Source organism: Lactuca sativa, chromosome 8, assembly GCF_002870075.4.
Source record: "Lactuca sativa cultivar Salinas chromosome 8, Lsat_Salinas_v11, whole genome shotgun sequence".
Taxonomy (NCBI): domain Eukaryota; kingdom Viridiplantae; phylum Streptophyta; class Magnoliopsida; order Asterales; family Asteraceae; genus Lactuca; species Lactuca sativa.
In genome coordinates this window covers 186,461,123-186,476,187 of record NC_056630.2, presented here as the reverse complement: position 1 = coordinate 186,476,187, position 15,065 = coordinate 186,461,123, and the positions used below count along the sequence as shown (strand labels likewise).

The 15,065-nt window shown below is 26.2% G+C and overlaps 1 protein-coding gene across 2 annotated transcripts; it reads right to left on the bottom strand.

The window, feature by feature from the left end:
• Window positions 1-678: 678 nt before the first annotated feature.
• LOC111911866 (annexin D3) lies at window positions 679-14,666 on the bottom strand. 2 transcript variants are annotated; one of them, XM_023907607.2, is made up of 6 exons: window positions 14,516-14,666; window positions 14,129-14,274; window positions 1,779-2,009; window positions 1,497-1,709; window positions 1,175-1,264; window positions 679-1,063 (listed from the first exon to the last, which is right to left on the bottom strand). In XM_023907607.2, the coding sequence occupies exons 1-6, from the start codon at window positions 14,589-14,591 to the stop codon at window positions 866-868; spliced, it is 954 nt and encodes a 317-aa protein (XP_023763375.1). In that variant the 5' UTR covers window positions 14,592-14,666; the 3' UTR covers window positions 679-865. The 2 variants fall into 2 exon arrangements, with proteins under 2 accessions (XP_023763375.1, XP_023763378.1); XM_023907610.2 differs by lacking the exon at window positions 1,175-1,264.
• Between the last annotated feature and the right edge of the window lie 399 nt (window positions 14,667-15,065).

Genomic DNA, 15,065 nt, shown 5'->3' with positions numbered 1-15,065 from the left:
ATGTGTTGTTTGTGTTATCGTATGGTATGTGGTAGTTTGGGGGAGCTCACTAAGCTTTGTACTTACAGTTTTCATTTTTTGTTTCAGGTACTTCCACTAGCATAGGGAAGGCTCGGGTTGATCGGATGGCACACACCACAATCACAACCTGGGAGCTTACTCTAATGATTTGATGAGATTTCGATTTGAGACAGATACCATGATGTTTCATGATAAATGATTATGATTTTACTTATGATTTTGGATGATTGATGGTTTTATTAATGTTTTAAAAACAAAATTTTTGGGTTATATTTCTGGGATGTTTCAAGTCCTTTCATCAAACACTAAGATATACTCCCATAACATCATTCTAAGTCATAAAGTTTCCACCTTTGTGACTTCCCACTCTTTATCTTCAAGGTTGGAGATGAGAGAAGATAATTTTGATGTGTGGATGAGAGGTGAGATCTTTGCACATGGTATTGATGAGACGACGAGACAAAAAGCTAATGTTTAAATACTAATGTAAATAATCATGTAAAGAATAAAAATATGAAAAAAATTAGTAAGGATCATTAAATTTTATATGGTAAAGACAAAAAGCATGAAAAGAAACATATTAATGGTAGTTTCTGTAATGGTCCAAGTGGAAAAAAAGTATGGAACTTACAATTTACCCCAAACCAATGAACCAGATTGACCATTTATGTAATTTACATTAAAATATAGAGGTACAATATTATTATAAACATCACCCAGATACAACACATAATTCCTAACTTTCTGCCAAGACCCAAATGCTCACACAATAATTCAAATGAACACACACATCAAGTTATTCTCCAAGCACAAATATTTTTGTACAGGTACATAAGAATTCGAGTTAATTTCCCAACAATGCCATCAAAAAAGCCCCATAATCTCCAGAAGTCTCGTCCTTAATCAGCTGGTCAAGGCTTGTTTTGTATATATCCAAATATGCTTTTCTCACTTTCATCAAATCTACTTCAGCTCGACTTACAATGACTCTTGATAACGAATCTTCATCTGTACCCCAGCCGTCAGTTGCAGCTTTGATGACCTGTTAATCATTAAACTAGATGTAAAGCTTGTAGGTCTTGATGATTGTAAAAAGACTAAGATTAAAGCAACTTTTAACAGGTTTTTCTAGACTCTGAGGCAATTGAATCACCTCAACAAAATGTTTCTCAGGGGAAGCAATGCATGCAATCACATCTTTTACCAAAGATTCCAACAAATCATTTCCAAAATCCTTGATATCCTATCAAAAGAATCAACTTCAATGTAAAACTTATAAAATATCAACTCTTTCACTTAGAGTGCTATCAACTGAGTCGTTAATTACTCAATAATTATATTTTCCAAATTCAAATAGTTATATGTGTGTTGTATGGAGCACAATGATCAGATTATAATAGTCAATGGAAAAAGCATCAACATAGATTAAGAAGTTATGCATGAAAAATGGTTCTTAAGTGGTTAAGGTATGAAACCTCAGAAAGATGATTTCCGAATTTTTCATAGTAGGCTTCGAAAGTTGCTTTGAGCTGGAACACATTCCTCGTGCTAAGTATCCATACAACATGATCTTGATCGAATCGTTTCAACGCAACAGCTTCTTGTAACGTGGATGCTTCTTCATTTGCCAAATTTAAATCGACCACTTCCCCATCATACCTGAAGGAACTCACCAAGGCAACTAGAATCTGCATTAATGGAAAATAGTTTTTAAAATTGAGGATCTTTTAAGATCGAAAATGAAAACAATTAAATACCTTTATAGCAAATGGTGGGGCATAAGCAATTATGTCTTCTTCGAGTGAACAGTGATAGAGGGAACAATACGACTTTCTGACAGCAAGCAGATGGTGAGGAGATGATGCACAAGAGATTTCCACTATCACTTGTAGTTGTTCTTTTGTGCCAATTTCCTTTGAACTCAACACATTCTTCACCATCCTTGCATCCCTTTCTGATGGATCGTATGTCCACCAAACCACTGCTTTCTGTAAGAAAAAATCGGTATTTTTTTAAAGAAAAAATAGAATGGCTTTTTAGACCCTGACATAGTCATACGTGCAATGGACATGAAGATAGGTTCTTCTCAACGAACAACGTTTTAGGCTTTTTGTTAGACCCTTACACGTGCAATGGACATGAAGATAGTTTGGTATTTTCTTTGGCAGGGATTTGCACTCAATATTTTTTTAGTTATATACAACAATTTATGTTTTTGATAATTGTACTGTATAATTATATAAAACACAAAAATACTTTTAGTAGGTAAAAACTTTCTGCTTAATGTAGATTTTTTTTCGAACACAAAAATACTTTTAGCGGTTTTATCAGAAATAAACGAACTTTTAAATGACTTTTTCAAAAATAAATCGATTTTTAAAGGTTCTTTTTCCTAAAGATAAAAGACCTTATTTTTCTAAAATATCGTGAATGTAATAAGAATTTCCCCTAATGACATTGAAAAAAAAACACCACAAAAACCATCTAGACAAAATGTCTAGATGATTATATATATATATATATATATATATATATATATATATATATATATATATATATATATATATATATATATATATATATATATATATATATAATTAGGTTTTTTTGAGAATTAAAAAATTTATGAGAACTTGAGAACTCATAATAAGCTCATCATTTTTCAAAACCCAAAACACCAACCTTTTTTAAATGGTACATCCAACTTATATTTAAGCTAAAAAAAGATTTGAAGATTATATATATATATATATATATATATATATATATATATATATATATATATATATATATATATATATATATATATATATATATATATATATATATATATATATATATATATATATATATATGATGAGCACAATTATCAGTCAAATGGACTGTTGATGAATACAATCAGTAGTTATGACTGCTGATTGAGCTCATCAACAGTCAATATGACGACTGATTGTGCTAATCAACAATCCATATAACTACTGATTGTATATACATGTAAATTTCGAAAATGAAAAAAATTATCAAATCTGTTTGTGAGCCTAGATATGTTTAGACGCACCATTGGAAGAAGATTTGTGTTTTTAGTTTTAAAAAATGATGAGTGAATTATGAGTTTGTAAGTTCTCACGTTGTTTTTTGTTCACACAAAACTCAGTCTTATATATATATATATATATATATATATATATATATATATATATATATATATATATATATATTATAATGACTTAAAAATGTAATATCTTTTTTTGATTTGTACACATTTAGTCACCGAGTTTTTTTTTCGTTCACATTTACTCATTCAACTTGCTAAACTTTACACATTCAATCTTTATGACCGACTACTCCAGGTTAGCCGGTAAAAATAACTTAATATGGTAGTATATTTCTCACTTTGTACACATTTAGTCCATATATATATATATATATATATATATATATATATATATATATATATATATATATATATATATATATATATATATATATATATATATATATATTGCAAAATAAGTCATTTCTGTTTTTGTACTCATTCAGTATTTATGAATGATTTCTTTCGGTTTTTATCACGAAATCTTACGTGGGACATTCATTAATGAGGTGTTTGGGCATTGATTTTTATGTTCAGCGCGATCTCGACTACTTGGTTACTTATATAATGTGTTCTAAACGTCGTAACTTCTTTATACGATATCAGATTTTAACGATCTTTATATTCATGCGTTCGTATTTACTCTATTACAACTTTCAATTAGATTACTTCCATGAAAAATAATATATTTTTACTTACGAAATTTATATCCATACGCAGGGGCGGATTTAGCATGGTCCTGATATTGCACCAGCGACACCTGTTTTTTTCTGCCCGTAGTAAAAAAATATTCGATTTTTTTCGTTTATACCTATTTTTCATGTATGGGTAACACCTATTTCATCTCGGCAATACCTCCTATGTATTCATGAGTCCGCTCCTGTCTAAACGTTTTTTATGAATGCATGTATGGATTTTTTTAAGAAAATCATAAGTAATAATATATTAATTAACGGGAGTAATCTTAACGCAAGTTGTAGTAGAGTCAAAAGTTGAACACGTGGATATATAGATAGTTAAAATCTGATATCGTATGAAGAAGTTACGACGTTGAAAATACAAGACCTAAGTCAAAACCACAAGACCTACGCAACTAAGCAGTCGAGATCACGTTGGACATAAGTATCAACAACCCCAAATACCTCATCAATGATTGTCTCACGTAAGATGTTGTGAGAAAAAGCTAAATAAATCATTCATAAGTACTGAATGAGTACAAAAAAAAGATTTATTTTGAAACAAAAAAAACGTTAAGGACTAAATATGTACAAAAATATTAAGGACTAAATGTGTACAAAATGAAAAATATATTACTCTCTTAAGTCATTTTTCCCGACTAACTTGAAGTAATCGGTCATAAGGACTAAATGTGTACAGTTTAACATGTTAAAGGGGTAAATGTGGATGAAAAAAAACTCAATAACCAAGTGTGTACAAATCGGAAAATACATTACCGTTTTAAGTCATTATATATATATATATATATATATATATATATATATATATATATATATATATATATATATATATATATATATATATATATATATATATATATATATATATATATATATATATATATATATATATATATATATATATATAGAAAAGTTCAATAAAGAACCATTATTAATCAAGGAATCAAGGAACCAATCCAAAGCGTAGAAATTTAAAACGATCAACGGCAAAATGAAGAGCTGTAGACTTTTACAAGGGACGCACATGCACCAGATTATAAAAAAAACTCACTTCCTTTTTTTTAATTTAATTTTTTTAGACCATATTTTTTATCAAAAAAAAAATACCGAATGTACCATTGTTCGTGGTTTTTCGTTATCTTTCCATTGAGATCCATATTGACATATAAAATATGGTTTTTTTTTGAAAACTCACTACATTTTTTTGTTTGTTGAAAAGTTAACGTCTATTTTTTATAGAAAAATTAATAAATATATTAAAATTCATACTTTTTAGTACTCTTTAAACATAGATTTATATTGATGCTAAAAAAATCGATATTTCAGTTCAAATTTACATTGTGAACCTGTTCAGATTAACATTGTGAATAATAGTAAGTCAGATTCACAATGTGAAGAAATCTATTTGTTGATTTTGCAAAACTAATTTATATGTAATGAAAACATTAAAATATTATAAAACTACATGTAATATATTTTGATTCGTATGTAAATTTCACTAAGGTGTTGTTCGTTTTTTTAAGCAAAATTTCATGAAGTCTGCGGACCATCTCTACAACCCTTTATAGTAGAAAAGGTGGATCAAACGGATGCAGATTGTAATAGGAAATGTGTTTGTTTTTTTAACATTTGCATGCTGCTGCAGATATTAAAAAATTAAAATAAACTGATTTTATAAACCGAATATAGTTTTTTAATACCGAAAAATTAATAATGTATGACATTTCAGCAAGAATTTATGATATTTCAACAAAAAATAATGATACTTCAATAAAAAATAAAAATATTTTAGCAAAAAAATAATGATATTTCATTAAGAAGTTGTCAGCAACATATAATCAAGATTTTAGCAAAAAAAAAAAAAAAAGGTTAGAAGAGGCAATATAAGGGTTGCGCCAAACAGAACACGCACAAATGTTTTTTACTCTAAAGACTTCTAAATAACAAACAACTGTGAGATTAAAAGTGTTGCGTGTGTGCTACGCCACACAACAATAAAAGGTCTAGAGAGGTTTTTACAAGAAACAAACAACACCTAAGTTAATTTGCGAATGATCAAAGAGTTGAAATAGTATATCAAATTCACATTATGAATGTTACAAATTGAAACATTTATAGTTTAGATTCACAGTGTAAATCTGAACTGATCGAACTTTTTCATATTGTGAATGCTAAAAATTGAAATATTTACAGTTTAGATTCATAGTGTAAATCTACACTGATCGAGTTTTTTTTTAATTGGAATTGATGTTTATTAATAGAGTACAAAAAGATAATATTTTTGTTATAATTAGTTTTTTTTTTGAATAAAATTAAACTTAAATATTGAAAAAAATAACAAAATGAAGTGATTTTTTTTTGAAAAAGTAGTTCATTTTTTATACATAAACATAGATCTCTATCGAAAGATGACGAAAAATCGTAAACAATGGTATATTCGTGTTTTTTTTTTATAAAAAATGTGGCCTAAAAAGATTTAAACGAAAAAAGAGGTGCGGTTTTTAGTAAAGAGGTAGATTTTTCGCTATAATACGATATGCGTGCGTCCAATGTACAAGTGTACATCTGCTTTCTTTGGTCGTTAATCATGATGATTTCCGACGCTTATGATTGGTTCCTTGTTAATTATGGTTATATATATATATATATATATATATATATATATATATATATATATATATATATATATATATATGTCTTACATACTTATAACGCATACATTTTCCCTTGATTGTCATGCATTTGAAACCCCCCACAATAATTTGCTAAAACCTCATGTATTTGAAACCCCCAAACCTTTTCACCTTCTTAATAATTAATCACACATAATCAATGGTAATTCATATGAGATAATAATTTGCTAAAACCTCATGCATTTGTATGGTATTAGAACATGTTTGAGTTTTTGGATTTTAGACTTTAGTAAATGGGTAATCCGTTTGATACGTTGGATTTGAAGCTATCTTATTCGAATTACCTAAAACAAGAGATAAATTAATAATATATGCTCATGCATGTTTTGTATAAGCCCCAATCAAAATACAATATATCATGATCATATAATTAAGTGTCTTTTATTCCATTTTTGTCTTTATAACAAAAGTTTGTTTACGTTGCGAAGAAAGAAAACTTGAAAATGAATATTTAGGTTGAATGTTTATATAAGATTTGTTTTAAATATATAACATAGATATAAATACACAAATGTGTGTCAAATACAGCCCATCACAAATTTAATGTTATAAACTACAATAAAACTCAAAGTGGTTTTCCAAATATAATGTTTATACTATAATATAATATATTAGAAGAATATCATATAGTAAACGAATCCCACATATTGTGCAGACATTTAGTTGCATAGATAATATATTATAATCATATTTCATTTAAAATATGTTAGGGTCATTTGGTTATTACATTGTTGTATTAGGCACTATAGTCTTATATATTTTGAATGACTCTTACAAAAATGATGTCTATAATTTGAATATAACGTAATATCTTATGGTGTTTATTGAATGATATTATCTTCGATTGAACACTTTTTAATTGAAATCAACTTTATTATAGTTAAAAATTTTGGCTCCGTTTTTTCTTTTCATTAGTTCTAGAATATGATTTTTTATATTAACTTAAAATATGTCAGTATCTTAAAATAGATTGAGAATGAGGTTTTTTATATTTACTTAAAATACGACACCATTTTCTATTCAATAGTAAAACTAACAAAAGTCGTTAAATATGTTTTTTTTATGAGGTTCAACATAAATAGATGACCACAAATGAGAATCCATATCTAATCAGTCATCAACTAATTAAATTAGATACTAATGTATACATAAAAATTACATTTAAAATTTTAAACTAATAGTAAAAAAATTTCATTATTTATTATGATAAAAAAAAATCTGTAAATCAGAAAACATACATGCTATTTAATCGCATACAAGTTTTATGTATGGCTTATTCACAATACATTAAACCATATATAACAATATTAAACTACATAATTATCCCACTGTACAACGCGCGTGCATTTACCTAGTATATATATATATATATATATATATATATATATATATATATATATATATATATATATATATATATATATATATATATATATATATAGCTAAGTTCAAATGTTTCTAGCAACTATTATGTGCTTACAATGACCAATGAGAATTTAGGAAATAAAAAATAATTAAATAATTAAATTAGAGCATAATGGTAATCTTAATATCTCTAATTATGGTAAAAGAATAAGTCAATTAATATCTCCTAAAATAATCCAATAAACCCTACAAAAACAACATCCATTAATCAATCGTCGACCACAAAATAATTACGTATCCCATCTCAAAACCCTACGCCCCTACGTCAAAGGTATGATGAAATTATAGAGATTCGTGGTCAAAGTTTGACGATTTTGAAACCGAAACCACCCTATGTGATGTTAATCATCATCTCTATTTGGATGATTCGGTTCAACCTTAAATCAACGTGTTAGTCGGACAAGACTGTCAAACCATCAACGAACATCGCCATCTACTCAACTACACCAACACATTCATGCCTTCATCTTTATTCTTCTGTTGCATCTTCTTTTTACTGGTTGGAAATTACAAAACTAATCACCGATAAATTGTTGGGTTAGTCTCTTCTTCTTCTCCTTTTTGATTGAATTTATTAGGGTTTTTTTTCTTGCTTAATTGTTCGGAAATTACAAACCTAATCACCGATAAATTGTTGGGTTACTCTCTTCTTCTTCTCCTTTTTATTAAATTTGTTAGGGGTTATTGTTTTTCTTGCTTAAGCCCAATGATGGAATTATCCCTTTCTTTTTTGCTATAAACGACCAAAAAATGACTCCTTTTAATTAATGTACACACATTCATTATTTGTATGTGTGTGTTTTTATGAAATCCTTCTTAAAAGAAAATGAATCATGCTTTAAGCCATAAATGGGATAATTATTAAGCCATAAATGGGATAATTATTTTTTTGTTCTCGAGAAGTACACCAAAAAAATTTATAATTGTTTATTTTTAATTAATATACACATAAATTCATCTTTACCCCACATTTATTGATGAAATTAGGAGGGGAGGAGACTAGGTTTTTGAGACCGATCGTTTGAAGATATAGTTTTGCATTTTTAAATTTGTAGAATTTATTAGTTATGTTCTCACTTTTAGTTTCACATGCCAAATGTTTGATGAATTGTCTGACCCAACCAACATTGCAAATAAATTGTTTTATGATCATATTTTATTGCCCTAATTATTCTGTCAGAATTACAACTTGCTAATTTACTATGTTGTATGTATTCTGTCAAAATTTAAAATGTCATATATATATATATATATATATATATATATATATATATATATATATATATATATATTGTCAAAATTAAATGGTAATTGCACTTTAAATTTAATGATTATTTTAGAATTTCTTTTTCCTATTAAAATGTAATCTATTTTTTTGATTTGTTTAGTGGATTAGTGTTTTTGTTAGATTTTGATGGGTTTTTTTTTTCTTTTTAGGTTTTGAAGAGTTTGTCATTCATTTGGAGAAGAAAGAAAATATGGAGAACAAGAGTGTCTTATAGTAGAATGTATTCCGCCAGAATGTATAAAACGAATCTTAGCAATATTATTCTCTCAGAATGACTTAGTATTTTTGTTAGATTTTTGATATTTTTGATGCATTTGTGATAGGAACGGCTTGAAGAACTTATAGGAATAACGTGAAGAATGAATCAAAGATTGATCACACTCACAGTAAAGAATGTTGTTGTTTTTTAAAAATTACACTTGTTATTTTTTCAGAATGTTGTTATTATTCAAGAATATTCTTTTTGTATCACAATCATAGAATGTAATTATTGATATATTATTAGTTCAAGAATCGATTTTGCATATTGTTTCATAATGTACTTATTCACGTTTTCTTCTTATTTATGTATTCTTAAAGGATGTCATAAATTGTTATCCTAATAGAATTTCATTCTAATAGAATCACATTCTTACAGAATAAAATAAGTTATAATCGGTTATGATTACAAATTAAATTAGAATTGTAATTGAATTAATTTTTTTTTGAAAAAAAATCAAAATTATCCCTTCAAATTCGAAAATTTTCTTTTTTAAATATAGTTAATTGTCTAAAATACCATTTTAATTAAATTTGAGTGATATTATGGTACATGATATTCCATTGTAATATCATAGACCCTAAAAATCATAGTCATTCATTATTTTCATCTATTGGTCCAAAATTCTCCTTTCATGCATACAATAATTACCTAAAACAAAATATATATATCAGTTCAGTTGATAAAATAAAAAAGGTTGAGAATGGGGGAATCATTCTCAGCCACTCAATTATTTTTGCCGCAAAAGTCTCCGTCGTACCAGCAGAAATCGGAAATGAATAGATATGTGTTTTCCAACAAAAGATGTTTCCTTAAGCTATGCCAATCATTACCTTAATATATATATATATATATATATATATATATATATATATATATATATATATATATATATATATATATATATATATATATATATATATATATATATACAAAAATATAGTTTTTTTAAAATTTTTTTTAATTTTTAAGAAGCTATTTTATCAAAAAATTATATTAAATATACCAAAATTCATGATTTTTTTATTATCTACAAATAGACATCCATATTGATATAGTTTTAAGATAAAACAAAAAAATTATTTTTTTTATATTTTCAGCTATCGTTGTTGTAAGTGAATAAAAATGCATCAGGTTTTTACTACAGTACATTCGTTATTCACTTATGAATAAAAAGTATGATTAATTTTTTTTTTTACAGTTTAAGTATCATTCATATATGAATACAACATATAATAAACATAGTATATTCAAGTTTAAGTATTAGATGATGCATTCACTTGTGAATATTACATATGATATTCACTTGTGAATATTAGTTGGTATATTCAGTTATGAATATTAGATGATATTTTTATATGTGAATATTACATAGTATTACATGGTATATCACATATGAATATTAGAATGTATATTCACTTGTTAATATTAGATGATATATTCACTTATGAATATTACACAACATATTCACATATAAATATTACAAGGTGTTTTCACTAATATATATAATTTTTATATGTTATTCACATATGAATAACTTACAGACTTGCATATTTGTTTTTTGTTTTAATAATCATATACTGATTCAGGTGAGAAAACATATTCATATGTGAATATAACGTGGTAATTTAGTTTATGCATTTCATCAAATAGTTGGACTGCATACAAGTTAAATTTTTTAAAAATGTTAAAAACATTAGATTTTGACAATTTAAAACTTACAAAATAGTAGATTAATAGATAATTATATGAAATTTTTCAAAAAAAAAAAAACGGTTTGATCTTTTTCTATTTTTAATTTTGAATTTTTATTTGATGATCGATGTTGAATGAACGATATGAAGTGGATTTTTGTTGATTATCGATGATGTTGATCTAATGATGCTGAGAGTATAATTAATCGTGGATGTTGAAGATATGATCGCATTCCAGTAGAATTGAAGGTTGGATTACAAGAACCAAAAACGAATTTTTGTTGCCAACTGTAGAATGGTGATGATAAATGTGTTCTTGACGAAGAATAATGACTGATTAACACTAGATGACGTTGATGATGTTTTAATTGAAGAAATATAGATGATTGTTGAAGGTTGGAGGAGAAATTTGGATGATGAACAATCGATTAAGAATGGATTTAAATTGTTATCTTATTCTCTACAGTTGCACATTTGAGATTGAAGGTTATTAACATACCTGCAAGTTTGCCACCGTGTCTTTTTATGCTTAGATTAAATGATTGCCTGAGAATGATTCCCTCATTCTCAACATTTTTTTTCTCAATTGAACCCTCACACACACACACACACACACACACACACACACACATATATATATATATATATATATATATATATATATATATATATATATATATATATATATATATATATACGAGGATGGTTTAAATAAAAACAGTAAATAGTGTGACAACGTAAAAACACTAATTGTATGTTAGTATCCTATAATGAATTTTGTATATACAACTTTATGTCATTATTCAGCAATGAATAAATAAATAATCACATGTTAAAACTAATATTAGAACTTAGTAGAATAATGCACATACATAAAAATTACAATAGAATAATAATATTCTAATGAATATATGAATAATCAAATGTTAATATTCACCTTAAAATTACTTTAACAATACATATATACAACATTTATTGGAGAGTAATAACATAAGTTAAAGAGTTGGAAATAAAAAACCAAAAGGTTCAATTTGTAATATTTGTCTATCTAAACGACATGGACGAAGTTTGAAGCCTAAAATACGATGTGGACAACCTCAGCCATGCGTGAACACCACCTCAAATGAACGTAGGTGTTTTAAGGATTGTTTAAGACGACAGATGTCTCTGATTAGTGAAACTTTGGAACGATCAATTATTTTGATCGTTGAATGTTTTTTAAAAAAAACTTATAATTTTTTTAAACTTAAACAAAAACCATATTACCTATACATACTAACACTTATATATATATATATATATATATATATATATATATATATATATATATATATATATATATATATATATATATATATATATTCAATAGAGAACCATAATTATTGGTTGTTCAACGAACCAAATTTTTTTTTTTTTCAATTTTTAGAGCTTATTTTTTATCGAAAAAAAAATCTAAAAATATCTAAATTCATATATTAACATTGTGAATGTGAAAAACATTTTTGGATTCACCGTGTGAATCCGGATTCACGTTGTGAACTTTCAAAGATTCACATTGTGAATTTGACGTAAAAAAAAAACGAATTTTATATCATTGGAAAAAGAATAAAAAGTTATAAATTTCTGTATTTTTAGTTTGTTTTTTTGATAAAAAATAAGTTTTAAAAGTTAAAAAAAAGATTAGTTCTTTGGTTAATTATGGTTCTCTATTGAACCTCACCTTTTATATATATATATATATATATATATATATATATATATATATATATATATATATATATATATATATATATATATATATATATATTTCACGCTAAAAACATATTTTTAAAAGATGAACGTTTTTTTTATCTTCTATTTGATTATATGTTTATTCATACGTTCAAGTAAACAACAACCAAAATGTTAAGCCGAGAAGCAAAAAGTTCAAATGCCAAAAAGAGAACTAGAACTTCGATCAACATTGATCATATGGCAACAAACAAACTTTTTGTACATGATTACTTTGCCCTTGATTATTTATATGACCAAAAGAAATTCAAAGAATGTTTTCATATTAGTAGAAATATATTCCTACATATAGCTAGAGATTTGACAAATAGTTATGAGTTTTTTAATTGATATGAGATGCTAGAGGTAAATGAGGTTTTACTACAATATAAAGTGTATAACTGTAGTTCGATAATTGGCATACATCGTTGCAGACATATCAAATGAGTATTTAAAAATATATGAGACAATAGGTCGGGATTATGTATATTTGTTTTTTGAGTATGTTATAAAGCTTTATGGTAACATATATTTGCAAAAATCGACTAATAGTGATGTCCAATAATTATATGTCATTCATCAAGCTACACATGGTTTTCCAAAAATGCTTGATACCATTCATAATTTACGTCACGTTTGACTGAACACATATGTTAAAAGCAACATGCAACATAGTGATGAGACGAAGACAAGTAATACTTTCTATTTTCTAGTGGTTAACTTTTAATTTGTATTGTCTTTTTAAACTTAATTATGTAATTTTTTAATTGTTATTGTCATTTTTAAGTTTAGTTATGTAATTTTTTTTAATAGTAGTATGTTTTATTTTTTCTTTAAGATTTTAATTTATTTTTTATAATTTATTAATAAATATATATTTAATTTGTATATTATTATATATGTTGGACAAAAATAAATAAAAAAATAAAAACGATATTGTTTTGATGTGGAATAGTGATATTTCCAAGGATGTACGCTGTAATAGTAAAAATGTTGTGAATGTGATGTAAAGCTAATATAACGTAACTTTTTGAGTTGACATAATGTTCTCATACCACACATACCCCTTAGCTTTATAAGTCTATAACACATTTCTCCAATCTCAAGAAATTGCAAATTTAGGAATTAAAATATATTGACATAATGAACTTTCCATATGTTTAGATGAAGTAAGTAAAGAACATACCCCAAAATTATGGGAAATCTTAGACTGGAGAGTATCAATGAGATCTTGATTGTATAATTCTTGGTAAGTCTTTCGAATGAGTTTTCTTTGGGTTGCATTCCTATGACACAATACTTTAATAACAGCTTTTCCATCATGCATGAATCCTGATAACCACATAAACTTGTTAAGAAATATTTCAGCAAATTTTAATAGAAATTGCTTTGTATATAACAAATTTTTGCTACATAATAATTTATGCATTAGGTGACTGTACAGTTTGTATATTATATAACATTTTTAAAAATATATTGTTGTCAGCTAATTAGCTTCCATTTCATTAGAACGACGCAGTTTCATTTAAAAAATTCACACATTTTTAGGATCTAGAGAGAGGGGGAGAGGGACCATCTAAAGCTTTTCGAAGTGTTTCCGAGTCTTGGGCAGGAGAAGGAAGTTGTTCCGGTAGTTTGATTGTCGCCATTTGATTTGTTGGTGTTTTGCGTCTCCGTCCGTACTGCTTCTTTTTTTTTTGTGCGAAAATAATTGTTTCTATAAAATTAATGAATAAGTTTTGTGAACAATTGATAATAAATAGGCATTTAGTATATGCATTTTTTAATATTTTACATTTTCTAGGATATACAAAATGTTGGTTTTCACGTGTCACGTAAGTTAATGATGATCATCATTTTTATAAACAAAATAATCAAAATCATTTCTTTGCTTTTCCAAACGGCATGCTACACTATAAGAAATATAGTACAAAGAAATCTATTTATGAATAATAGTTGTTGTATACATAAGTCAAATTTAAGCAATCTAATCTACATTTCAATGTCCTTTTTAATATCATAATCATTATTGATTTTAGTGTTATCGATATATTTTAGTATAATTATTATTAATATTGAGATAAATTTAGTTCTATCCACTCATTGAGACTGAAGGTATGAGG